The 24,538-nt window shown below is 34.6% G+C and overlaps 2 protein-coding genes across 4 annotated transcripts; both read left to right on the top strand.

Moving 5' to 3' along the window:
* The first annotated feature begins 9,561 nt into the window (after positions 1-9,561).
* LOC121743298 (membrane-associated 30 kDa protein, chloroplastic-like) lies at positions 9,562-13,787 on the top strand. Of its 2 annotated transcripts, none has more exons than XM_042136557.1 (11): positions 9,562-9,876; positions 10,634-10,758; positions 10,842-10,952; positions 11,787-11,851; positions 11,924-12,005; positions 12,084-12,158; positions 12,539-12,609; positions 12,705-12,787; positions 13,152-13,216; positions 13,290-13,364; positions 13,447-13,787. In XM_042136557.1, the coding sequence occupies exons 1-11, from the start codon at positions 9,759-9,761 to the stop codon at positions 13,552-13,554; spliced, it is 978 nt and encodes a 325-aa protein (XP_041992491.1). In that variant the 5' UTR covers positions 9,562-9,758; the 3' UTR covers positions 13,555-13,787. The 2 variants fall into 2 exon arrangements, with proteins under 2 accessions (XP_041992491.1, XP_041992492.1); XM_042136558.1 differs by having other exon boundaries at positions 9,857-9,978.
* A 4,916-nt stretch (positions 13,788-18,703) lies between these two features.
* Positions 18,704-23,866, top strand: LOC121744321 (coatomer subunit beta-2-like). 2 transcript variants are annotated; one of them, XM_042137824.1, is made up of 5 exons: positions 18,704-18,823; positions 19,208-21,261; positions 21,790-22,299; positions 23,182-23,267; positions 23,337-23,866. In XM_042137824.1, exons 2-5 carry the CDS (start codon positions 19,222-19,224, stop codon positions 23,539-23,541), a joined length of 2,841 nt encoding a protein of 946 aa, XP_041993758.1. In that variant the 5' UTR covers positions 18,704-18,823; positions 19,208-19,221; the 3' UTR covers positions 23,542-23,866. The 2 variants fall into 2 exon arrangements, with proteins under 2 accessions (XP_041993758.1, XP_041993759.1); XM_042137825.1 differs by lacking the exon at positions 18,704-18,823 and adding an exon at positions 19,043-19,062.
* The last annotated feature ends 672 nt before the right edge of the window (positions 23,867-24,538 follow it).

The following is a 24,538-nucleotide window of genomic DNA, read 5'->3' as shown; positions in this document are numbered from 1 at the left end:
TAATGCACAATATGTGAACTGCAATGCATACGAATAAGATGTACCATGTTATGATGTTTGACACACGTTTCTTGTTTCCCCTAAGGGTTTAATAAGCTTAGGGGCTAGGGTATAGTACGTAGACATTACTAAATGCACGTATGTAATCTTCAATCCGTTGATTAACCCATATACACAATACCTCTAATAATGCATAATATACTGAGATAATGACAATTAACAGCTACATAATGCACTACCTAAACCAAATAATGCACATACGTATATTCCAATAACAACAATTTGTTAGTAATGTCTACGTACTATACCCTAGCCCCTAAGCTTATTAAACCCTTAGGGGAAACAAGAAACGTGTGTCAAACATCATAACATGGTACATCTTATTCGTATGCATTGCAGTTCACATATTGTGCATTATATAGTTAATAACATCCATTACTCGTGACAATTTGGTGAATTATTCGTATCGTTTTATAATTTATTATTAATGCGTACGTACTATACCCTAGCCCCTAAGCTTATTAAAGCCTTAGGGGAAACAAGAAACGTGTGTCAAACATCATAACACCGCACATCTTGTTCGTATGCATTGCAGTTCACAAATTGTGCATTATATAGTCAATTATATCCATTACTCGTTACCATGTGAAGATTACATACATGTCTACGTACTATACCCTAGCCCCTAAGCTTATTAAACCCTTAGGGGAAACAAGAAATGTGCGTCAAACATCATAACACAGCACATCTTGTTCGTATGCATTGCAGTTCACATATTGTGCATTATATAGGCAATTATATGCATTACTCGTGACCATGTGGTGCATTATTCGTAGATACCAAAATGTGGCAGTTACTTTTCCGTCAAATGTCAATAATAACCCTGTAATGCATACAACCACCTTCTATAATGCAACACGGAACCAGTTTTATAGAATCAATCTGATCCGTTGATGCCTTAGATCTAACGCGTAATATTAAGAAGGAAAAAAGATCTAAGATGTGAAAAGGAGAATAACGCTACCCTATATATATATATATATATATATATATATATATATATATATATATAGGTGCATTATAATGATAACACCAATTTGTGTGATAACCCTATAACTAAATCTCCACCACACATTTAAAAAATATGTGGTCTGGATTTAATCTAACAAAACTATCATTTTATCAAATAAAACTATCATATTTCGGATATATTAAGGGCATAATTGTCATTTCATTATAAAATTGGGCGTGTAAGAAGAAAATGTGAATTAAACACTGCATTCAATTTCTCTCACACTCAAACCCTCCGAATTGCATTTCAAACCCTTGCTTCTTCAGTTTCGAAGGAAAAATCATCCAAATTCTGGAATATGTCAATGGAAAATGCTCATGCATCATCGAAGGAAGGCTGGATGAAGTTTATTACTTATTTCACTTTTGTTTTTTCTCGATTTTATCATTTTGCCAGAGATTCTCATTTTTTTAGATTCTATAGTTTTTTAGTGTAGATTTAGAGTTACATATGACAGCACTTTGAATATACTTTGAATTTACTTCAGACTTGGTTTTGTATCATCAATTCATACCTTATTCCATGATGAATTATTGTTTTAAATTATAAAATGATAGTTTCAGGGGATAAAATGATAGTTTCAAATGATAAAATGATACCAGGGATAGAAATCAGCTGCTTCTACTAATGTATTGAATTTCATACCAATCATTGGCTTCAAAGCATCATCACAAACAGGAATGTGCATACCTACAAATCAGTAAAACTATCATTTTATCAACTCGGAGTATCATTCTATCCGGTAAAACTATCATTTTATCAACTCAGAGTATCATTCTATCAGAAAAAACTATCATTTTATCAACTCAGAGTACCATTCTATCCGGCAAAACTATCATTTTATCAACTCAGAGTATCATTCTATCCGGCAAAACTATCATTTTATGCAGTAAACCTAACATTTATAAGCCAAAAGTATCATGTTAACACATAATCGGCAATGCATAATATAACTACATAATATCATGAACTGATTTGTTGCCCAGTTTACGAATGCAAAAACCAACTAAACGAGCATAATGTTCATAGAAATCAGCTGCTTCTACTAATGTATTGAATATCATACCAATCATTGGCTTCAAAGCATCATCACAAACAGGAATGTACATACCTACAAATTAGTAAAGCTATCATTTTATCAACTCAGAGTATCATTCTATCCGACAAAACTATCATTTTATCAACTCAGCGTATCATTCTATCCGGCAAAAGTATCATTTTATCAACTCAGAGTATCATTCTATCTGGCAAAACTATCATTTTATCAACTCAGAGTATCATTTTATCTGCTGCAACTATCATTTTGTCATTTTATAGGTCAGAAGTATCATTTTATCTACTGCGAGTATCATTTTATCATTTTATCAGGTTATTGGCATATTATATGCTGCGAGTATCATTTTATCAGCTTATATATCACTTTTTCAGGTTGAAGTATCAATTTATCAATTTATATGTCATTTTGTCAGGTTTAAGTATCATTTTATCAGCTTATATGTCATTTCTTCAGCTTATATATCATTTTATAAGGTTACTGTCATTTTATCCGCGTAGAGTCTGCTTCTACTAATGTATTGAATTTCATACCAATCATTGGCTTCAAAGCATCATCACAAACAGGAATGTACATACCTACAAATCAGTAAAAATATCATTTTATCAACTCATAGTATCATTTTATCCGGCAAAACTATCATTTTATGCAGTAAACCTAACATTTATAAGCCAAAAGTATCATCTTAACACATAATCCACAATACATAATATAATTAAATAAGAATTTCAGTACATCAGAAACATAAACCAAGTTATGCTCTCTCTGCTTTTTGAACTCATTGAAATTTAGCAAATGATAGTTTCAGAAGGTAAAATGATAGTTGCACTTGATAAAATGATGGTTTCAGATTATGAAATGATACTTTGGGTAGATAAAAAGATATTTGTGCAGATAAATGATGGTTTTAAATTATAAAATGATAGTTTCATGGGATAAAATGATACTCTGACTTTATATAATGACATAAACCGTCATTTCGGTTATCATATTTCAGATATATTAAGGCAAAATTGTCATTTCGTTATAAAATTGGGCGCGTAAGAAGAAAACGTCAATTAAACGCTGCTTTCAATTTCTCTCACACTCAAACCCTCCGAAACGCATTTCAAACCCTTGCTTCTTCAGTTTCGAAGCAAAAATCATCCAAATTCTGGAATATGTCGAAGGAAAACGCTCAAGCAACATCCAAGAAAGGTTGGATGAAGTTTATTACTTATTTCAGTTTTGTTTTTGCTCGATTTTATCATTTTGCCAGAGATTCTCGTAAAACGCTTTGGTTTAGAAGCAGCTTTTTTGAGTGCTGATTTTGTGAGTAGTGTTTTTGTAACACCCGTACCTTAAGTAAGAAATTAATGTTATGTAACGAAATATTTGATAAAGTTATTCCGAGATGATGTGCTTCTCGATAAATGTGATATGGGAAAAAGTTATGGTTTTGTGTTAAATGTGAAAAGTAACGTGCTTAATTGTTTAATTGTGAACGTTGGGAGACATGTTGGAGGTCTCGTGGAAAGAATGACGACGAAATTGCTATTTTTAGCAAGACGAATGAAATACGTGGAAAGGAATATATTTTCTATCTATGGATAACGATGCACGTAAATCGAGGAATAGTCGAAGGGATATTATATTTGGGACAACACCAAATATAAATGATGTCGTTAAACGTACTTTAATTTTTGGTTGTGAAGAACGAGATAACAAAATTAAATAAGGACCCGTGAATTTTAATTAACGAAGGAAAATGCGAAAAATATAAAGTATGAATTTATTTTGGACTTTTTCAAAATAAATTAGAGTCCAATTAACTACAAAATAATTTGGATCCTAATCACCCTTTTAATCCATCAAGTAGTTGTATTTTACTAACTTGGGCTTGTAACTTATTTATTTGTTTGAGCCCAATTAAAATGAGTTAGTGGAGCCCAAGTATGTTTTTTAATTTTATTGGACCAAGCCCAAAATTTTCTTTCCTTTTTCTTTTTCTTTCTTTCTTCTTCTCCTTTCTTCTTCATGGCCGACGGCCTTTTCACCTTGGAGGAGACTCTCCACTTCCTAAACCTTCCATCTTCCACCATCCCAAGAGTCACCACTATCCTTCCATAACCTCCCCTCTAACTCCCCTCACCTTTCACTTAGCAAAAAAAAAGAAAAAGAGAGAAAGGGAGAAGAGACGAGAGAGTGCCGAGGAGAAGGAGGAAGCTTTGAGCCACCATCTTGTGTATTTTTTCTCCACCATTTTCAACCATCTTGGAGGTATAATCCATTTCTTTCTCAAAGCATGAGTTTAATATAGCCTTGCATGATGCATATAGCCTTGTTTTTTTTCTTAACCATTTCAAGTAGAAACCAACTAAGAATCAACCAAACAATCGCCGCGTGTAACCGAAACTAAGAAAGAACGTAACTTTATAAACATAACGTGTGTTGCGTGACGTTTCAGAGTGGTTTCGGTGGAGAAAGAACCGCCGCCGGCGATGGGCAGCGGCGGACAGCCGTGCTCGACAATCCAGGGCAGGCGACTGTTCTCGGTGAGCGACGGCAGTAGCTCCTCCCGTCCTCGTTGTCGCAGCGTCCTGGCGAAGCAGAAGCGGCGCCGCGGCAGTGGCGCGTCGCCAACCGCAGCAGCTCCGATGGACAGCAACTCCGCGACGGCACAGCAAACCCGGCGACTCCAGCTGCGGCGGCAGGCGGCTCCAGCAACGAAGGTGGCGAGCCGGAGGGAGAACGACGGCGACGGCAGTGGTGACGGTCGGATGGCCGAGAGAAAAAGAGAGTCTGGGAGAGAGAAAGGAGGGAGAGAGAGAGTATGTGGGAGGAAGAAGATAGAGTAAAAGTGGGCCATGTAATTAGTTTCTTATTTGGGCCTTTTAATAATTAATTGGAACTCTAAATAATTGTTGGGGCTTCCTAATTAAGTTTTTGAGGAATAAGGTGGGCTGAGCTTAATCTTTTGGGCCGGAAATTAAAAGTAAATCGGGGGAAATTATTTAGTTAATTCCCGGAGGTTTTTTTTGAAGGATGAATAATGTTACCCTAAGCATGAAATAATGTGTTTTCAAAGATAAATAATTTCGATAATTAAAGTATGCGCTTAAAATTTGTTAGAAATTATTTCCGACGTTATGGAAAATACGAGGAGCCAACGAAGGAAAGAACGAGCGTAAGCGGCCGACCGGCGTCGCACGCGACGCCTTGGGCGGCCACCGAATAACCAAAAAAAAAAAGCACAGAAACCGAGAAAGAAGATTTAAGGAATTTAATTAGAGTGCATGCATTCTAATTTTCGTCGTTTCCGCGTTTTGATATGAATGTTATGTGTTTTCCGAAAAGGTGGTTCGCACGCGCATTAACAGTCGGAACGAAGAAGTTTTTACGGAAATCCAAAGGGTTTGAGGTGGGCTTTATTACTTAAATTCTTTTATTCTGAAATGATATGTTTATGGTGAAATAAGGGTGGTTTAAAATAGTATGTCATGTCGTTTTTATGTTTTGAATTGCCCATCTGATTGTCTACTGGGATAATATCCTACTAGACTTTGATAGTTAACGAATTCGGGTCTGACTAGGGAGTGAGTCCCTACTCGGACTAGTGCACTGATAGGGATCGTGAGCCGTCCCCTAGGTCGGCCGGTCCAGTGATCGAGATTGTGGCCACAGTCTCGTTTCACATGATGGTTCAGATATAGTATATGATGGGGGATGATGTTAGTCCGCGCGGACACTTTTTAAAGAAATGAACTTTAGTGTTTCTCGGCCTTTAAAGTAAAACCCGGGATTCACTCGATGATGGCTTGACATATCTTAATGATGAATGTATTTCGGGCATGAGTTCACTGGGTGCATCAAGTACTCAGTCCCTGCATATGTTTTCCCTATGTGCAGGTTGAGTGAGGTCGGGAGGCGGAGGATGTTGAGTGATGATCCAAGAACTGTTCCGGTTACTATTATGTCTTCATACATAGTAGTAGCTAAACTCTCACATTGCTTCCGCTACTCAATGTTTTAAGAATTTCTGTTATTCCTGTTAAATTGTTGAACTCTGTTATTCTCCATTATGCAATATCGGGATTGAAACTTTGGTTAAATAAATGGAATTTCATCTTTGATTGTTAAGTTGCATTGTCTTGATTGTTTTTCCCCTTCTTCCCCGCTTCTTAATTCCCCCACTAGTCACGATTTCCCGTGCTTCCTATCCTTAGGAAGTGCGATCGTGACAGTTTTATTCTACTTAAGTGACAAGTTATGCTCTCTCTGCTTTTTTGAACTCATTGAAATTTAGAAAATGATAGTTTAAGAAGGTAAAATGATAGTTGTACTTGATAAAATAATGGTTTAAGATTATGAAATGATACTTTGGGTAGATAAAAAGATATTTGTGCAGATAAATGATGGTTTTAAATTATAAAATGATAGTTTCAGGGGATAAAATGATACTTTGACTTTATATAATGATATAAACCGTTTAACACACTAAAATCTTTTGTTTATTAGGAAAGAACATTCGTGATGATGATGATGATAGACTATTAGCAGATGAAATAGAAAATATAAGAAATAAGAAGAAGAGAAAGAATGATGATGCAACTAATGGTAAGGAAGCTTCAAAGAAGGGCATGAAAATAGTTGTTCAAAATCTTCCCGGCCACAATTATGCGAGAAATATGGAAACAATATCTGGAGATTATGGAATGATGAACCAAATAGGAAGAAAATATGGAAACAAAATCGCTGAGAAGAGGAGAGAATCGAACAGAAAGAGAGTGAAAGAATGGAGCGAAATTCAGAAATTAAATGAGGGAAATGACATATTTACCCTCTGCGCCTTTTTTATGAAGTAAATCTAAGTTTGAATCTCAGCCACAAGATAAGAAAATATGTGTGGTTCAGATTTGGTTATAGAATTATTATATATATATATATAGGGTTGTGATCAATTGAGATTTTTTAACCTAATTGAGAATTGAGATGCATTATCAACCACTCATTTTTATTAAATGAGTGGTCCAGAATTTGCCACATGGAAAAGGCTTTTCGGAGCTGATTGCAACCGAAAAGAATACCTTTTCGATGTGTGGCTATAATTGAATTTGAGCGAGGGCAGGGAACTGGCAACGGCAAATTTGATTGAAGATAAATATTTGTTGGACGAATGGAGATGGAGTGAAGTTGGAGGGAGAGATGAGAAGATGGAAAATGCCATTGCCGCCTCCTTTGCACCCAAAGCCATGGACTCGAAGCTTACTCGGATGGATTCAATCCTCATATTTTAAGGGTTTATTTCTATTTTGGATTATACTAATTTAAATTACTATTTTTTGCAAATTCTGGTGTATTAGTTATTTTAATCTTGACACAAATACGGAATTGATTCGTTTATGGAATTGGAAGTTTTAGGGTTTGGATTATCAATTGTGTTGGATGTGAGCTGGGAATGGGGAATCAAGCTTAATCATAATGCACTCTAGGTGTTTGGTGATATTCCCCACTTGGGAATTAGTTGCTAAGAGATAGTTGACATGTACAATCCATGTCAAAAAATGGAGCGACATTATATATGTGTAGTTGACATGAATTATATATGTAGTTGATATTATATGTGCGTAGTTGACATTAAAAAATGGAGATAGCTAAATCTAACTCTTAGCAACTAATTCCCAACTGGGGAATATCACCATACACCTAGAATGCATTATGATTAAGCTTGATTCTTTAATTCAGCTCGTATAAGATCCTCAGTGACAATTGGTAAACGCATAATCACATCCAATAATGAGAAATGCACAGACAAGATATACTAAGACAGTAAGGCTCGTTTTTACTTTCATAGCATCGGTAAGCCCGGGCATACTTCCCACTTGATCCAACATAGACTATCCTCAAAATTAGTAATCCAAAGTAATAAGATCTTCTAATCCTAGTATTAAAAAACGAAACGAATAGTATATGTGACATATAGCACATGCTTTCACCAAACCTAAAAATATAGCAAAAAAACACACACACATAAAGATAGAGAGAAATAGCTCTACTTTTATAAGTTTCCCATATTAATTCTACTCTAAGATTTGATAAACTTAAACAATCAAATCCTAATGCATGTGTATGTATCACTAGAAAATCACTGTGGACCAACTCTAATTTCCGTAACTTCAACTTTTTGTCTCCTATTCAGAAATTCACCACTCCCTTACACAAACATGCATTTCTAGTATAGGCCAATTTCATCAGTTTTCAGGCCAGACAATAAGTCTTTTGAGCACATTATTTTCATCACTTTCTCTCTCATGTTATCAAGTTGAATCTGCGTTGTTTTTGCTTCACCTACAAGATCAATGAAATCCTCTGATTTAGTTATGGTATACAGCATATCGTCCATCTTATGCCGAGCTACTATTATAGTTCCATTGAGAATTAACAATTGTTGTAGCAGAACTTCTCTATATACCCTTCTACATCAAACTGCCCTAAACCCTAAATTTCTCTGTAATTCAGGATTGTGTCAAACTCCATTCAATTTAAAAAAAAAAAAAAAAAAAAAAAAAAACTCCATTCAATTTTATCATGGATTCACTGGATGTTAATACCTTTGTGTTTTCCTTTCACGCGATATCCAAAGGCTCGTCTTCAGCCACATATTACCTTACCAAAATTGTCAGAAACGTAGTCTTTCATTATGTCCATAAATTTTTCCACTCGTTTTTTTTACATTTTTTAAAACCCGCATCAAGTTAAATGTGACAACATTTTATAGACATGGGGAATGTATTTGTTAAAACTCATGTCATGTCAAATGCGGACTTGTAATTATAGACGAAGGGAGTATTTGGATTTAATATTCGTCAGAGTATTGTCGAAATAAAATTCTGAGTGATTTATTCACCACTTTAGTTTCTTCACAAATAAAAAATAAAAAATAATACTACTCCCTCCGTCCCTGAAAATTTGTCATCTATTTCCATTTTTTTCCGTCCCTAAAAATTTGTCACCTTTCACTTTTACTATTTTTTTTTGTAGTGGACCCTACATTCCAATAACACATTCACACTCACATTTTATTATAAAACTAATAGTATATAAAAGTAGGACCAACATGCCACTAACTTTTTCAACCCACTTTCTATTATATTTTTTAAAATTCGTGACGGATCAAATGGTGATGAATTATTACGGATGGAGGGAGTAATAAAAAAATATCTCCATCCGTCCTAAAAATAGGAACTTTTGAAATGTTACGGGTCTTAATATAAAATTGAGAAAAATAAGATAAAGGTAAAAGAAAATTATGGTAATAGTAAATGTCTTTTATTATAGCGAAATAAATTTTCTTAAATAAAAAATTTTAATTTTTAAGGAAAAATGCTTTTATTTTTAAAGGAGGAGGGATAGAGTAGAGATTATGAAAATCTGATCCTACCTTGATTATAAACCACAAACGAAATAAGTATTAAATTGAATAAAAGAAAGAGCAGAAAAATCCGAAATAAGCCATTCCGATTTCAGCAAAATCAATATTTGATTGATTCTGAGAGCTGCTGTCTTCGGCTCTCTCTGCCTATTCGTATTCGTATAAGATTGGGAATTCGATTTTACAGAGAAAGTATAAAAGAAGGCAACAATCAATTATTGATGGTGATGGCCGTGAGAGCGCCGATTAGCATGGCTTCCTCTACGGTTAGCTCCTCTGCTCCGTCGTGCAATCGAGGGCCCATTGTGCCGTTCACGCCATCTTTTTTCGGCCGTGGAGGTAGTTTCTGTCGTTTTCAGTTGATTGAGCTGTTGGTGCAAATGCAAACCCTTATCGTTTTTTGCAATTGGTTTGGCTGAATTTTGGATTTTGGTTATTGAGGTATGGAGAATTGATAATTTCAGCTACCTACATCTCTTGGTGTGGGGTTTTAGGAATTTTATTCTGCATTGAATTGTTGAAGCTGAATGCAGTGGATGGTGATGCATTTCATATATTTGTATGCATTTCATACATTGGTATCGAATAAGTGTTCCCTAACCATCAAAACTCGTATAGTGTACTAATGATGTGATCAATTACACTTAGTTTTTACATTCTTAATTTAAATGGTAAAGAATTTGCATTAAGGACCAGGGAAAACTGGGAAGTTTGGCATTATTTTGTTATGGAATTTTGAAATGGGACACTTATCGGGGATGGAGGGAGTATTTGCTCGAGATTTTTTTGTAATGAAATGTGGAAAATCCGATGTTAGTTATGTTCATCGCTGAGATTATTTTTTCCAGGTTTGAGGAGATGTTGGTTTACAATTTTTTCTATTGGCTTGCACGTTGTGGTTGATGCATATTTCGATTTGTCTTGTCTTGTCATGTTTGCGTAATAAGTGCTTGTTCTTTTGTTGTAGTAGTTACAAACTTACTGTGCATGGATGACATTTCTTCTCAATGTTGTTTATGATCTTTAATAACGGATCAAATGTATTTTCCCCGGTATTCATGGTGGATCCCCACTTTCTTTTCCTTTTCCTGGGCAGTGGGTAATCCGGTATATACAGCTCTACGGCTGTCTTACTCCAGTAGATCCCAATGCAACAGCCTTGGAGGGGGTGGACTTGGTACTCAGATGAATCTTTTTGATCGGTTTGCTAGAGTCGTTAAGGTTATGTACACACACGATATTCTTTTGAGCATTATTGGCAACCATATATTGCTGACTGTATTTCAACTCCTTTTTAATTTTAGTCATATGCAAATGCTGTTATAAGCTCATTTGAGGACCCTGAGAAAATACTGGAACAAAGCGTTATAGAGATGAATGAGGATTTGATCAAGTTGCGTCAAGCTACAGCACAAGTATGCCATGTTATGAATTTTTGTTTACTCTGCATTTCTTTCATCAAAGATTATTTTTATTATTTCTGAACTCACGCATTATGTTTTTCTTGGAATTTTCTTCTTGGTGAGGGGTTGGTATTTAGACTTAACTTAAGTCATAGCATCAAGTGCTCCAATCTTTTATGGTGCTATTGATTGCTTTCGTGGAAGCAACTAAAGCTGGATTAGAAAGCTATATTCAGAAATGAGAGTGAATGGCTAAACTATTACATAGTTTGTAAACATAACAACACTATAGTTTACAATTGAATTTAATAACGGAACATTTATTATTGAGCACAGATTGCCCTATAATAGGATAAAAGAAAATTGAAGTATGTTTCATGTACAAAGACCATATGCCTATGCTATGCGGTTTCCGAATTATACACAATTTTCACTGATGTCAAACACACACACATATAGTTAGACATTGTTTTTCCCTTTTTTATTTGGATTTGGTGTGTTACATTGAGGGATAGATTTATGATACTCTATTGTTAATGTGGAATTTTTACATCTGGTCCTTAGTAGTTTCTTTGTAATTTTCTTCTGCATATATCTCCAACAATACCAAATTCATGGACGTTATAGTGAACAAGAGACAAAGTTGGGGATGTGAGGGGGTTAAACTTCGAGGTGGCTTTTTTGGTCTTGGGGCAGGGGTTCTTTGGAAGGCCGGAATGTCCCAACAAATGTTTATTCTTGGAACCTGTCCTTGATTTGCAATATCTTACGGTCAATTAAAAGTTCGCAAAGAAGAATTTATCATGGGAAGGCAAGCTATCACCACTCTGTTTATCTCTTCCTTAGGTTTTGGCTTCTCAGAAACAGATGGAAAATAAATATAAAGCTGCGCAACAAGCTTCTCAAGATTGGTAAGAGACGTGAGTCTGTCATTCTTTTTTGTTTCACTTTCCTGCAGCACTCACTTTAGAGTTTAATCACAGGTATGGTAGAGCTCAACTTGCTCTGAGTAAGGGTGATGAGGACCTTGCTCGTGAAGCTCTTAAGCGTAGAAAATCTTATGCTGTAAGGACTTTCTTTTACATAGTTGGATAATGAAAATTATTCACTTTTACGTTATACTGAAGTGATGCAAGTTTCCAGGATAATGCGAATTCTTTGAAGGCCCAGCTTGATCAGCAGAAAAGCGTAGTTGAGAACCTCGTCTCCAATACAAGGGTATGTTTCTTCAGTTTTTTTTTCATGTTTATTGATGCACTTGTAAGCATGTATTTGTTATAAAACTACATAAATGTAGCTGTTATATCTACATTGTTCCTCCTTTTAAAATCTTTTGCAACTTGCATTTTCTTTCCCCTTCAATTAGAATAGAGTACAAGGGTGGGTTTCCTCATTTTTTATTTTGTGGTTTCGGATGCACTTGTTAGCACGCATTTTTTGTAAAGCTACATAAATTATATCTACATCTGTTACTCCTTTTTCAAATCTTATGAAACTTGCATTTTCTTTCCCCCTTTATTAGAATAAAAATACTAATATCTATCTATAGACTTGTAGTACATATTATCGTTTTATTAGTTGACTATCTTTTCCTACAGCTGCTGGAAAGCAAGATACAAGAGGCCAAGTCGAAAAAAGAAACCCTCAAAGCACGAGCTCAATCAGCCAAGTTTGTTCTCGCCTTATGGTCTTATTGTTATTACCATTTGCAATCTTCTTTCTTAGTTTACTGCAGTTTGCATCAATTCTCCATCTTATTTTCAGAACTGCAACAAAAGTGAGCGAGATGTTGGGGAATGTGAATACGAGTAGTGCTCTTTCAGCGTTTGAGAAGATGGAAGAAAAAGGTAAACCAATCTATTGAAAAGTGAGCTTCTGCCTCACTATGCTAGTGACCGTTAAGATTTATCAATACACGAGAGTATCATCTTAATTACCTTGTTTAGTATTTGAGATAGTACCCAATCGAACACACTAGACGATTGTGTAGGTATATTCAATCTTCAAATTCATTAGCTATGTTTAAGATTTAATGCAGAAACCTTGCCTCAGTTTTTTGGTTGCATGAGTTTCCCTAGAACTTGCACTAAGCGATGAACCAATACATCTTAGTCCTTGCTTTGTATTAACAATACAATCACAATCAAAGATCAGTCGGTATTGTTAAGAAAAAGTATATTTAAAGGACTTCGATGTTTCTTTTTTCAATAGTTATGGCGATGGAATCTCAGGCTGAAGCTCTTAATCAACTAACAGGAGACGAGCTTGAAGGAAAGGTAGTTTGAATGTTAACATAAGAGTTGTGCATTACATTTACATAGAGCTGTGACTGCATTACCCATTTTGCAGTTTGCTTTACTTGAAACCTCATCAGTCGATGATGATCTCGCGGACTTGAAGAAAGAACTCTCGGGAAGCACCAAGGTAACTAGCTCGATTCTCAGCAACGCTTGCTATCAACGTGTCAGCATCACATTTATCAAGTTGAGCTCTTTCTGTGTAGCAGAAGGGAGAGCTTCCACCGGGGAGGCCCGTTGCAACAGCATTGAAGTTTCAAGACCCTGATATCGAAAAGGAGCTGAATGAATTGAGGCAAAAGACCAAGGAATACTAGTTGGAGGTATGAAGCATTATATTGAGTGTTAGGATATGCTGAAACTTAAATTCTTGAGCCTCTGTACATGATGTCTTTTGAAATATTATTTATACTGTCAAGATATCTCAACTGTTGTGTTATTTTAGGAATCTTTAATTATTAGTACTAAACTTTCTTGTAATAATGGAATACTTACGAATAGTATGCGAATTTTGGGCTAAATTAGTGAATTTGGTTAGCGTAAACTTTTATTTGTGGGGTTTATTTCATTTTATTTTTCTGTGGATAAAAATGGTCCCATGAATTTCATAAAATTTCTGATGCATAACAAAAGTATATCCACATGTGCAACTTTTCAATTTAATTTCGCACATAAATGGTACCTGACCTTTCACTTTCACGCATAAATGGTACCTGATCTTTTATTTTATATTGTTTGAGGTAACCCATGACAAAAATAATCCTAAGTACCAAATATGTTATTTTTTGGTTATGAGAGATATTTTTGGAAATTTCAATTAAATAGTACTCCCTCCGTCCCACAAAAGATTTCACACTTGTGGAACGATACGGGCTTTTAGGGGGTTTTGTTTTGTGTGTTAAATGGAGAGAGAAAATATGATTTTTATATTAATGTGAAAGTGAACTTTTTCCAAAAAATGGAAATGTAACATTTTTTATGGGACAAACTAAAAATGAAAGTGTGATGCCTATTATGGGACGGAGGGAGTACCAAATATGTGATTTCTTTTTTCTTCCTTTCTTATTTCTTTTTCTTCTTCTTTAGTTTCTTCTTTCTTTTTTTATTCATTTTCTTCTTTCTTTTTAGTACTTTCTCTTCCTTTCTTCTTTCTTTTTTCTCCTTAGTTTATATTTTCTCTTTTTTCTTCTCTTCTTTTTCTTCTTTCTTTTAAGTATACATACATATAATTGCATTCACAATATAAATCAAGAATAAAACACATAATTAAATTAATTATTTAAACTAATTAAATCAATTGAATACTTTTAATTAAATTATTTTATACTCATTTTAGGGTTGAAACACCTAACTAAAAACATTCAATTGTTTATATCATTATAGGGTTGAAACACCTAACTAAAAATATTCTATTGTTTATATCATTATGAATACGATTCACAATTTTAAATTTCTATTAAGACTACATTGATTAGTTATTAATTCAATATATAATAATAATAATAATAATAGTTATTATTATACAATATTATATGATTAATAATCTAAATAATTATACTATATTTATTTATTATTTAATACTATTTATTAGTATTATAACAATAATATTATTATAATAATAATAATAATAATAAAATATAATTATAACTATAATTTTAGTTAAGTATATTTAAATAATATTAAAAAATAAATAAATTATTAATTTGTAACATCACAATAATATTATTGATATTGATTAATAATAATAGTATAAAGAGTGAGGAGAATGAGAGAAGATATTATAATATCACTTTTGATATTAGTTTTGTGTAGGGTTGCGTTAGTGTGCTAACTAATTTACTGTAATAACTAATAACTTTCAATTCTGTGTATTAAAATTACAAACACAAAGACATAATTATATCAATACAACATGTAAATTTAAATATTACTACAAAGACATAATTTATCAACACAAGAAAGATTGATAAATTTATGTCTTTGTTTTGATATTTTTAACATACAAAATTGATATTTAATTATTAGTTATTACTGTAAAAAGTTAGTATTTGATCATATACCGTTTTGTGTATTCCCAAAATATCCTTAATGATACAAATGAGAAAATGTATTTGTTTAGAGGGTATTTTGGGGTGAAAATTGTATTAGGTACCAAAAAGTTGATTTATAAAATAAAGATCATGCATCATTTATGTGCGAAAGTGAAAGATCATTGCATGTAGTTCTCCTAATTTTATATCATCAAATCCTTATTTAATTGGACACAATTATTCCGTTTACTTTTCTGTTAATTAACTAACACAACCTATTTTTTCAAAACTAACTTCCAAATGATATCTTTATTAAATATATACTATACTAGAAAGTAAAAAAAAATTAATCGAAATCAATAAAATAGTGTGATTTTAAGATAAAAATTCTCATATATTACCGGTAGGATTGGGATTAATTGCTAACTAATTAGTAATTTAAAACTAAGATCAATTCTTCGCAATTAGATTAGGAAATCTAGTGGTTGAAAATAATTTAAGTGGATTATATTTCAAATTCAAAAAATTATCAATTTATCATATATGGTAGTTAAACTAACTGCTTTCTCTCTCATCAAATCATCTTAAGACTTTAATTTACGTAATTCTCTCAATTTAAATTATTACTCTCTTCGTCCCATAGAAATAGGCCATTCAGGGAATGAGAAAAAGTAGTTGAAATTGTGTAGTGGGTGGTGGGGTCCATAAATGATAAATAAAAGAGAATGAGAAAAAAAGATTTCCATAAATGGATATGGAGTATCTCTATGGGACGGACGAAAAAGGACATATGACCTATTTTTATGGGACGGAGGGAGTATTACATAAAAAACATAAATTAATGGTAATTTTATAAGGATCCTAACAAAATCTCAATTGCATATGTTCCGACGATGATCAGGATCCTAATGGTAATATTCGTATGTGTTGATAAGCAGATTTTATATTAATAAATGCATCAAAAAGTTTCAATATAAGGCATGCACAATATCAATAAAACTATGTTGAAGTTTTTGTGTATGTCTGTATCATTGTGTTGATATTTTAATACATTATCTTGATATCAGAAAAACGACGAAATTATCATATTATGACAGCGATTTTACCCTTTTAATGATATTTTATCTACTACTCCCTCCGTCCCACAATAAGAGATATATTTTGTCATTTCGGTTCATCACACAATAATAATCACATTTCACTTTTACCATAAATGGTAAGTAGATCCTACTTTCCACTAACTCACTTCACTCACATTTTATTGTAAAACCAATATAAAAAGTGAACCTCATATTCCACTACCTTTTTCAACTCACTTCTCTATACATTTCTTACAACCTGTGCCCACACCAAATGTGACTCATATTGTGGGACAAATGGAGTATTTATTGAAATTCATGAGATTTAAAACTCATCCACTTATTTCAACATCTAATAGTGTAGGATTGGCCTTAGTTTTGTATTTAAGTACTACAAGCATTTTAATATGACTCTACCGCAGTATGTCATATATCTACCAACATCAGTCATGACCGCACTTACTAAGGATAGCAAGTACGTTTGATCGCGCCTAGGGGAGGATTAAAGAAGCGGGGAAGAAATGAGGAAATAACATTATACTTTTAACATGGCTTGAAATGTTGGAAATAACTAGAATAAAATCAGAGTATCATCTCAGCAAGTACATAAACTCGAATGGAATAGTATCTCGACAATATGTAACCTCAAAAGAATAGAATAAGTGTTTAAGAGGAAATGACATCGTGTATAGAGATACAATGCATCCAAACAATATTTTACCAAAAGAAATTCAGCGTATTTGCTCTACACTGCTCATTGTTGTCACAACTTAACCTATACATTTTTAAAACATATGCATGGCTGAGTACTTGATATGCACAGTGAAATACATTAAAACATTTTTTCCTGTAAAATTTGATTGCAATCTATTTTTCTTGGAACATATATCTATTTGAACCACGTGAACCAAGAATGTGTCCACATTCCACGACGGTCATTGGACTGGCCTACTCGGGCCCAGATTTATTTAAACAAAACTATTGTAGTAGGGATGTTCCCCTTATGAGGTAAATAGATAGACATTGTTCAAAACAAAAAAAATACTAGAAATTTGAATAATGAAAGCAGACTTAAAAGATATTTAATGTATTTAAAAGAAAGCCCACTCATTCGTTTAAAATTCTTTAACTTGAATTTTCCTCACCCGACCTTAATTTCACGGAGATGGCCTTTTTAAAAAAAATAATAACATACACTAATCAAACTCAAGAAATCATTTAACTAAATCAAAATACATGCTTCCTTATTAATTTCTTTTACCTTTTCGTTCAATCCTTAGCAAATTTTTGGAATGATTTTTTAGTAATTAAATAAGAGGATTTAATTATCTGCATTAAATACTTTAAAATATTAATTTCTTAGAATTAAATATTTATAGAATAAATTCTGTGAATTTAGAATGATGTATTCATTTTCTTCAATTTTCCACGGTCGCCCAAGGCATCGCTGGCGATGCTGGCCGGCCATTTGCATCCCAAACTTCATACTCCTTCGGCCCATTCAAAGCCATAACCATATACTCTTTGATATACTTATTTGTTGAAATTATGATGTTTTTTGCTTTATATTTTATCCATTCATCCGTTAATCCTGTAAAAAAAATTTTATTCCAGTAACCTAATTCTTCTAATTGTATTTAGCTCAGGTAATAGACATGTCGAACCCGCCGCCGTTGAAGAATTGAGACCTACCGCTGCCTCCAAACTGGGTCCTGCCACAGGGATACTGTGACTCACCGGTGTTCGAGAATCGCGAGAGGTGTGAATAAAATGAAGTGCAATGAGTTGTATATATAGATGTGAAGTAAAAAAAAATTAAATAACGCCGCTCGACGCGAAATAGGCACCGATCAACGGCTGAGTGGCGTTTGGCCCTTCCTTTCCCTGTGGCGCACGCCGAGCGCTGTCGCTCGGCCCTCCCTCCACAATATGTGCCGACAGCGCCTTTATTGTGATTGCTCTTAGTCTTATACTTCATATGTCTCATAAGAACGAATCTTTTTAGGATAACACAAGTTTAAATATATTAATAAAGTAATAGTGTTCGAAGCGGATTGTTTTCATGAAAGAATGTGACGATGGAGTAGTTAATTTTTCAATGACTCAAGCTATAAAGGACATATAAGGCCTGAAATATACCCCCTCCATTCACAAAAAGTAATAAAATCATATATATTTATGAAAATTCTTTTATCATATTTTCAATTATAGCCCCTCCATTCACAAAAATAATAAAGTCATTTCTATGTATGGAAATTTTTTATCATATTTTATATATTTTTTCACTATTATTTTTTTTTCTCTTTTTCTTTTCTTTTCTTTCGTAAACATATTGTAAATAACCAAATATGGTTTTTGTTTTTTCTATGTGGAAACACATACATCTCATAATGAGCTTCACTGCTACACTGCCAACCGCCAAATTCTGCCACGAATAGCCCCTTTCGCCGGAGTATTCATCGCCACGGCGCCAATCGGTAAACCTTTTTTTCATTCGAATTCGCATTCGCATTGTTTTTATTCACAAGATCGTAAATGCTTCTGATTTACCAGATACACATACATACATTCTTCTCATTCGTTTGTTACGAATGCGTCGCGTTTTGGATTGGCTGGATGCGTGTACAGGGTTGCTTTTCCCAACAATTCGTTGATTGTTCATACTATTTTATTGTTTCTTCATATTAATTAACATCCCTGGATCTGCATGATTCGGGTGATGATCTCTTTCCCGTTGATTTTCGTTCATCATTTTTAGTGATTTTGAATCTCGTGCATTTGAGGCGATTGTTAATTTTCTGTGTTATCCAGTTCCAATTTCATTTTTATGCGATGTATTGATGTAGTGTGATGATGATCAGGTTAATTGTGAAAAATGGAGAAAACGTGTTCTCTGCTGGTACATTTTGACAAGACCACTCCAGCTATTGCTAATGAGATCAAAGAGGCTCTTGAAGGGAATGATGTTTCCGCTAAGATCGACGCAATGAAAAAGGCGGTCATGCTTTTGCTAAACGGCGAAAGCCTGCCTCAGCTGTTCATTGCTATTGTAAGATATGTTTTGCCGAGTGAGGACCACACTGTTCAGAAACTGTTGTTGCTCTATTTGGAGATCATCGATAAGATTGATGCAAAGGGCCGAGTCTTACCAGAAATGATTTTGATTTGCCAGAATCTCCGTAATAATCTTATCCACCCAAATGAGTATATTCGTGGTGTCACCCTACGGTTCCTTTGCCGTATTAGTGAAGTGGAAATCATCGAGCCATTGGTCACCTCCATTATGGCCAACTTGGAACACCGGCATCCTTATGTTAGGAGAAATGCAATCCTTGCGGTGATGTCTATTTACAAGCTGGAGCATGGTGATCAGCTCTTGGTTGATGCTCCAGAGACCATTGAGAAGTTTCTTTTGACAGAGCAGGATCAGTCAGCTAAGAGGAATGCATTTCTAATGCTTTTCAATTGTGCTCAGGATCGTGCTATTAATTACATGTTGACCAACGTTGACAAAGTACAAGACTGGGGTGGGCCTATGCAGATGGTTGTCTTAGAGCTGATCCGGAAAGTCTGTAGGACAAACAAAACAGGGAAATATATTAAGATTATTATATCTTTACTGGATGCCCCTTCAGCCGCTGTGGTTTATGAAAGTGCTGGAACCCTCATTTCATTGTCATCTGCTCGGACAGCTATTATAGCTGCAGCAAATACATATTGCCAGCTTCTTGTTTCTCAGAGTGATTATAATTTTAAACTGATTCTGCTTGATAGGCTGGATGAACTCAAATCTTCCCATAGAGACATTATGATTGAAAGAATAATGGATGTCCTGAGGGCATTGTCAAGTGCAAATCTTGACATCAAAAAGAAAACACTTGATATTGTTCTGGAATTGATCACGCCTCGTAATGTCGGTGAGGTAGTTGTTACTTTGAAGAAGGAAGTTATAAAAACTCAAGGTGGAGAGCTTGAGAAGAATGGTGAGTACCGACAAATGCTAATTCAAGCTATCCATTCTTGTGCGATAAAGTTCCCTGAAGTGGCAAGCACAGTGGTCCATTTGTTGATGGATTTCTTAGGAGATAACAACGTAGCATCTGCAATGGATGTTTCTGTATTTTTGCGTGAGATAATTGAAACGAACCCAAAGTTAAGGGTTTCTATCATCACTAGGCTTCTGGATACGTTTTATCAGATCCGAGCAGCACGAGTTTGTTCTTGTGCTCTTTGGATTATTGGTGAGTATTGTCTATCTCTATCTGAAGTTGAGAGCGGCATTGCAAATATCAAGCAGTGTCTAGGAGAGTTACCATTCTTTACAGTATCTGAAACTGAGGAAGCTGCTGATTCTTCAAAGAAAACTCAGCAGGCAACCGCAATCACTGTTTCATCTAGAAGACCAACTATCCTTGCGGATGGAACTTATGCAACTCAAAGTGCTGCATCTGAAACTGCCTTCTCCGCTCCAGCTGTAGTTAAAGGATCTTTGGCAATGGGGAATTTGAGATCTCTGCTTCTAACTGGTGATTTTTTCCTTGGGGCAGTTATCTCCTGCACCCTGGCAAAGCTCATTTTAAGGTTGGAAGAGGTTCAACCATCAAAAATTGAAGTGAATAAAGCAGCGAGCAACACATTATTGGTTATGGTTGCCATGCTACAGCTTGGCCAATCCTCGGTTTTCCCTCACCCAATTGACAATGATTCTTATGATAGGATTGTTCTCTGCATGAGAATGCTATGTAGCACAGGGGAGGATGTGAGAAAGATCTGGTTAAAATCTTGTCGTGAGAGTTTTGTTAAGATGCTTTCAGATAAACAGCTTCATGAAACTGAAGAAATTAACGCGAAGGCTCAGGTTTCCTGCACACAGCCAGATGACCTTATTGACTTTTACCATTTGAAGAGTCGAAAGGTGAAATACTCTGTACTTTTGTCGATTTCTTAGTTCTTACCTTAGATGAAAATTAATGATTCATTGTTGCCTTGTAGAACGAAAATTTGGCCCTTGTTTTTATACCAGGAAATTGACATTGCAAGCCTTAAATGCCATACCATTCCCTTGTGAGGTGTAAAGTAATTGTAGCATAGATTCGTCCTTTATCGACATTTTCTTTTTCTGTGGTTATTAATCAGTCCAGTTCCTGGCAGAGATAAGGGGCTTCAATCCTTACTCTTTACTCCCATCTTTGCTTAGGCTAACAAGGCCTTAATTGTAAAGGTTCAAGGTGGCCTCGAAAAGTACTGTTGAGAGTTTGGACTTCTAATCTCTGCCAGACTCTTACAATTCGCTCACATAAATGCTTTCTGGACCTTTTCTTAATGTGCAAAATTATATCAAGAACTTCAATTCAGGATGATTACTGCTTTTGGCATTTGCTTGTGTGTAGCAGAAACAACATAATGGTTGCTAATCATTTCTCTCATTTTTGTCTTTTCTAAGGGCATGAGCCAGCTTGAGCTGGAAGATGAGGTTCAAGATGATCTTAAACGTGCTACTGGGCAATTTGTTAAGGATACAGATGATGCAAATAAATTAAATCGCATCATTCAGCTGACAGGGTTTAGCGACCCTGTATATGCTGAAGCTTACGTGACAGTTCACCATTATGACATTGTCCTGGATGTTACAGTGATTAATAGAACAAAGGAAACTCTCCAGAACTTGTGTTTGGAATTGGCTACAATGGGTGATCTTAAACTTGTTGAGCGCCCACAGAATTATACCCTAGCGCCAGAGTCAAGGAAGCAGATAAAAGCAAATATCAAAGTGTCGTCTACTGAAACTGGAGTCATATTTGGCAACATTGTTTATGAGACCTCAAATGTGTTTGAGCGGACTGTTATTGTTCTCAATGATATCCATATAGATATCATGGACTACATATCACCAGCTGTTTGCAGTGATGCTGCTTTTAGAGCCATGTGGGCAGAATTTGAGTGGGAGAACAAGGTGCGATTTCTCATACTAAATTTTAATAAATATTAAAATCACCATATGTCTTCTGATATCGATGTGGAGATGATCATAAATCAAGCTGCTTGTAAACTGTGACTGGATTACAACCTCATTGACTCTTGGCTAGTTTGTTAATATAGCTTTATGGATAGATATACGCACTTAACGAGCCGTGCAGTTGGTAAGATTAAAGCTCACAATTTTATTTTGGTCTCGCTCGGTTTGAAAGATTGAAGCTAACTACATAATCTAGGATAGATAGTCAGGTGATTAACCATCCTAGCCACCACCCTCCAACAAAAATAGTCTTGGTTAAGATTTAGTACCATTTTACCCTTGGTATTTTTATCATCTACACAACTTAAGTTAGTTTGTCACTTTTTATCATTTGAATATTTTTGACTTAAACATTTGAATTTGAATTTCAGTGAAGTGTTATTTTTAATTAACAGGACAAGGTGTGAATGAGATCATATTTGGTGAGAAAGTGTGTGATGATGTGGTGACAACAAATGAAGAAGGGTAACAATGAGTAAATTGTATAGAAATTATAATTCCTTGAATGATTCCTGAGATTCAATAATCTAAAAGCTAGTTGTACTGTTCTCTAACCATGTAAGCAGTTAACTTTGGAGGAAGAAAAAGGATTGATTCCCAACTTATGTGAAGCTTTATAATTTGTATTCAGTGAATTTTGTCAACGGTATCATATGTCATAGCGTTATCATTCATAAGAAAGTTCTTTTTATTACCAACCCCTGCAGATTACTCTTTTTGTTTGGCCTATATTTTTTTCCAGACAACTCGTGTTAAGCAAATAAGACTTGTTAACTTCTTGTTGCTCATTAATTTTTCCATTTTGCCGTCTTGTTCCAGGTTGCTATCAACACGGCAATTACAAATGAGAAAGAATTTCTTGACCACATAATAGAATCTACCAACATGAGATGCCTAACCCCACAGTAAGTGAATTTAGATTCCCGTGGTAACATGAATGAAGGATCTGATTGTGTTCTGTTTGGTGTGTATAGGTCTGCTCTGGAAGGTGAATGTGGATACATGGCTGCTAATCTCTACGCAAAGAGTGTGTTCGGTGAGGATGCATTGGTAAATATTAGCATGGAGAAACAGGCAGACGGGAAGCTGAACGGATATATCAGGATCAGGAGCAAAACTCAAGGAATCGCCCTGAGCTTGGGCGACAAGATTACGCTGAAGCAGAAGGGAGGAAAGTGATAATAGTATTCTGGTAAATATGTTTGTTATCCCTTCTTATTGGCCTCTGCATCTAGTTTGCCATCAATTTTTCATCATTAACAGATCCTCTTCTCTTCTCTTCTCTCTTGATGCACTCACTCATCTTTATAGAGTTTCCTTTCCATACATAAGCTGAGACCAAGTCATGTTTCATGCACCTGTAGACAGTGTTCCCATTTTTGTATTTTACTTATTTCTATACTTTGCCAATACTCTCACACACATTCATGTATTTGTTGCCAGACTAAACTCCATTTCTGGCCCTATATATGACCATTTTTTATATATACGTTCGAGTTCTGTACATTATGATTTAGACTATTTTTTGTCATTTTTGACAAAGCCTTTAAAGTTAACAATAAAGACTAAAAAGATCAATTTATTCAAATGTTGAGGACCAAAAAGAATTTCCGACAAAAAAAACTCAAAATTTCAGAAAATAATTGGACTCCAAGCCAAAAATTCATCAAATTTCTAGAAATCGATGATACAGTTTTGGTGGCGCCTCATCAAATAGGACCAAATCTTGCTCGCTCATGGTCAGTAGTGACAAGACTAAGGTGATTGAGTTTGAGCCGATTTTGGAGGGTCGGGCCAATGGCGGAGCCGATTTTCATATTTTTTTAAAAAAAATTATTTTTTTTAATTTTCTTCTCCTATTATAAATACCTCAATCTCCTCTCCTTCATTTCACACACTCACATCCTTCTCTACTTCACATTTTTTTCTCACTAGAAATATCTTTTAATTTCACTCCCATTTCGGATTCCGATTCCGATTTGCTTCTTATTGTATTCTGTTTGGTCATGGAGGCACTGATGTTTTTTTGTAATTTTATTTAAATACGCTTATGTTGTATTCTGTTTTCCAATATTGTAATACATCAAAAAAATAAATTTATTATATAATTTTATTTATAATATTTAGACATTTATGCTTTATTTAGTTTTTAAAATGAAATACTCCCTCCATCCCG

Source organism: Salvia splendens, chromosome 8 (assembly GCF_004379255.2).
Source record: "Salvia splendens isolate huo1 chromosome 8, SspV2, whole genome shotgun sequence".
Lineage (NCBI taxonomy): Eukaryota > Viridiplantae > Streptophyta > Magnoliopsida > Lamiales > Lamiaceae > Salvia > Salvia splendens.
The sequence above is the reverse complement of the archived record's forward strand: the minus strand, read 5'-3'. Positions and strand labels throughout refer to the sequence as shown.

Excerpts from the sequence above, each read along its gene's own strand:
- LOC121743298 (XM_042136557.1), top strand. The coding sequence starts at position 9,759 with ATGGTGATGGCCGTGAGAGCGCCGATTAGCATGGCTTCCTCTACGGTT. Across the intron at positions 12,006-12,083 it reads AGCGTAGAAAATCTTATGCT|GATAATGCGAATTCTTTGAA; the intron begins GTAAGGACTTTC and ends GCAAGTTTCCAG. Across the intron at positions 12,788-13,151 it reads TGAGAAGATGGAAGAAAAAG|TTATGGCGATGGAATCTCAG; the intron begins GTAAACCAATCT and ends TTTTTTCAATAG.
- LOC121744321 (XM_042137824.1), top strand. The coding sequence starts at position 19,222 with ATGGAGAAAACGTGTTCTCTGCTGGTACATTTTGACAAGACCACTCCA. Across the intron at positions 21,262-21,789 it reads ACCATTTGAAGAGTCGAAAG|GGCATGAGCCAGCTTGAGCT; the intron begins GTGAAATACTCT and ends GTCTTTTCTAAG. Across the intron at positions 23,268-23,336 it reads ATGAGATGCCTAACCCCACA|GTCTGCTCTGGAAGGTGAAT; the intron begins GTAAGTGAATTT and ends TGGTGTGTATAG.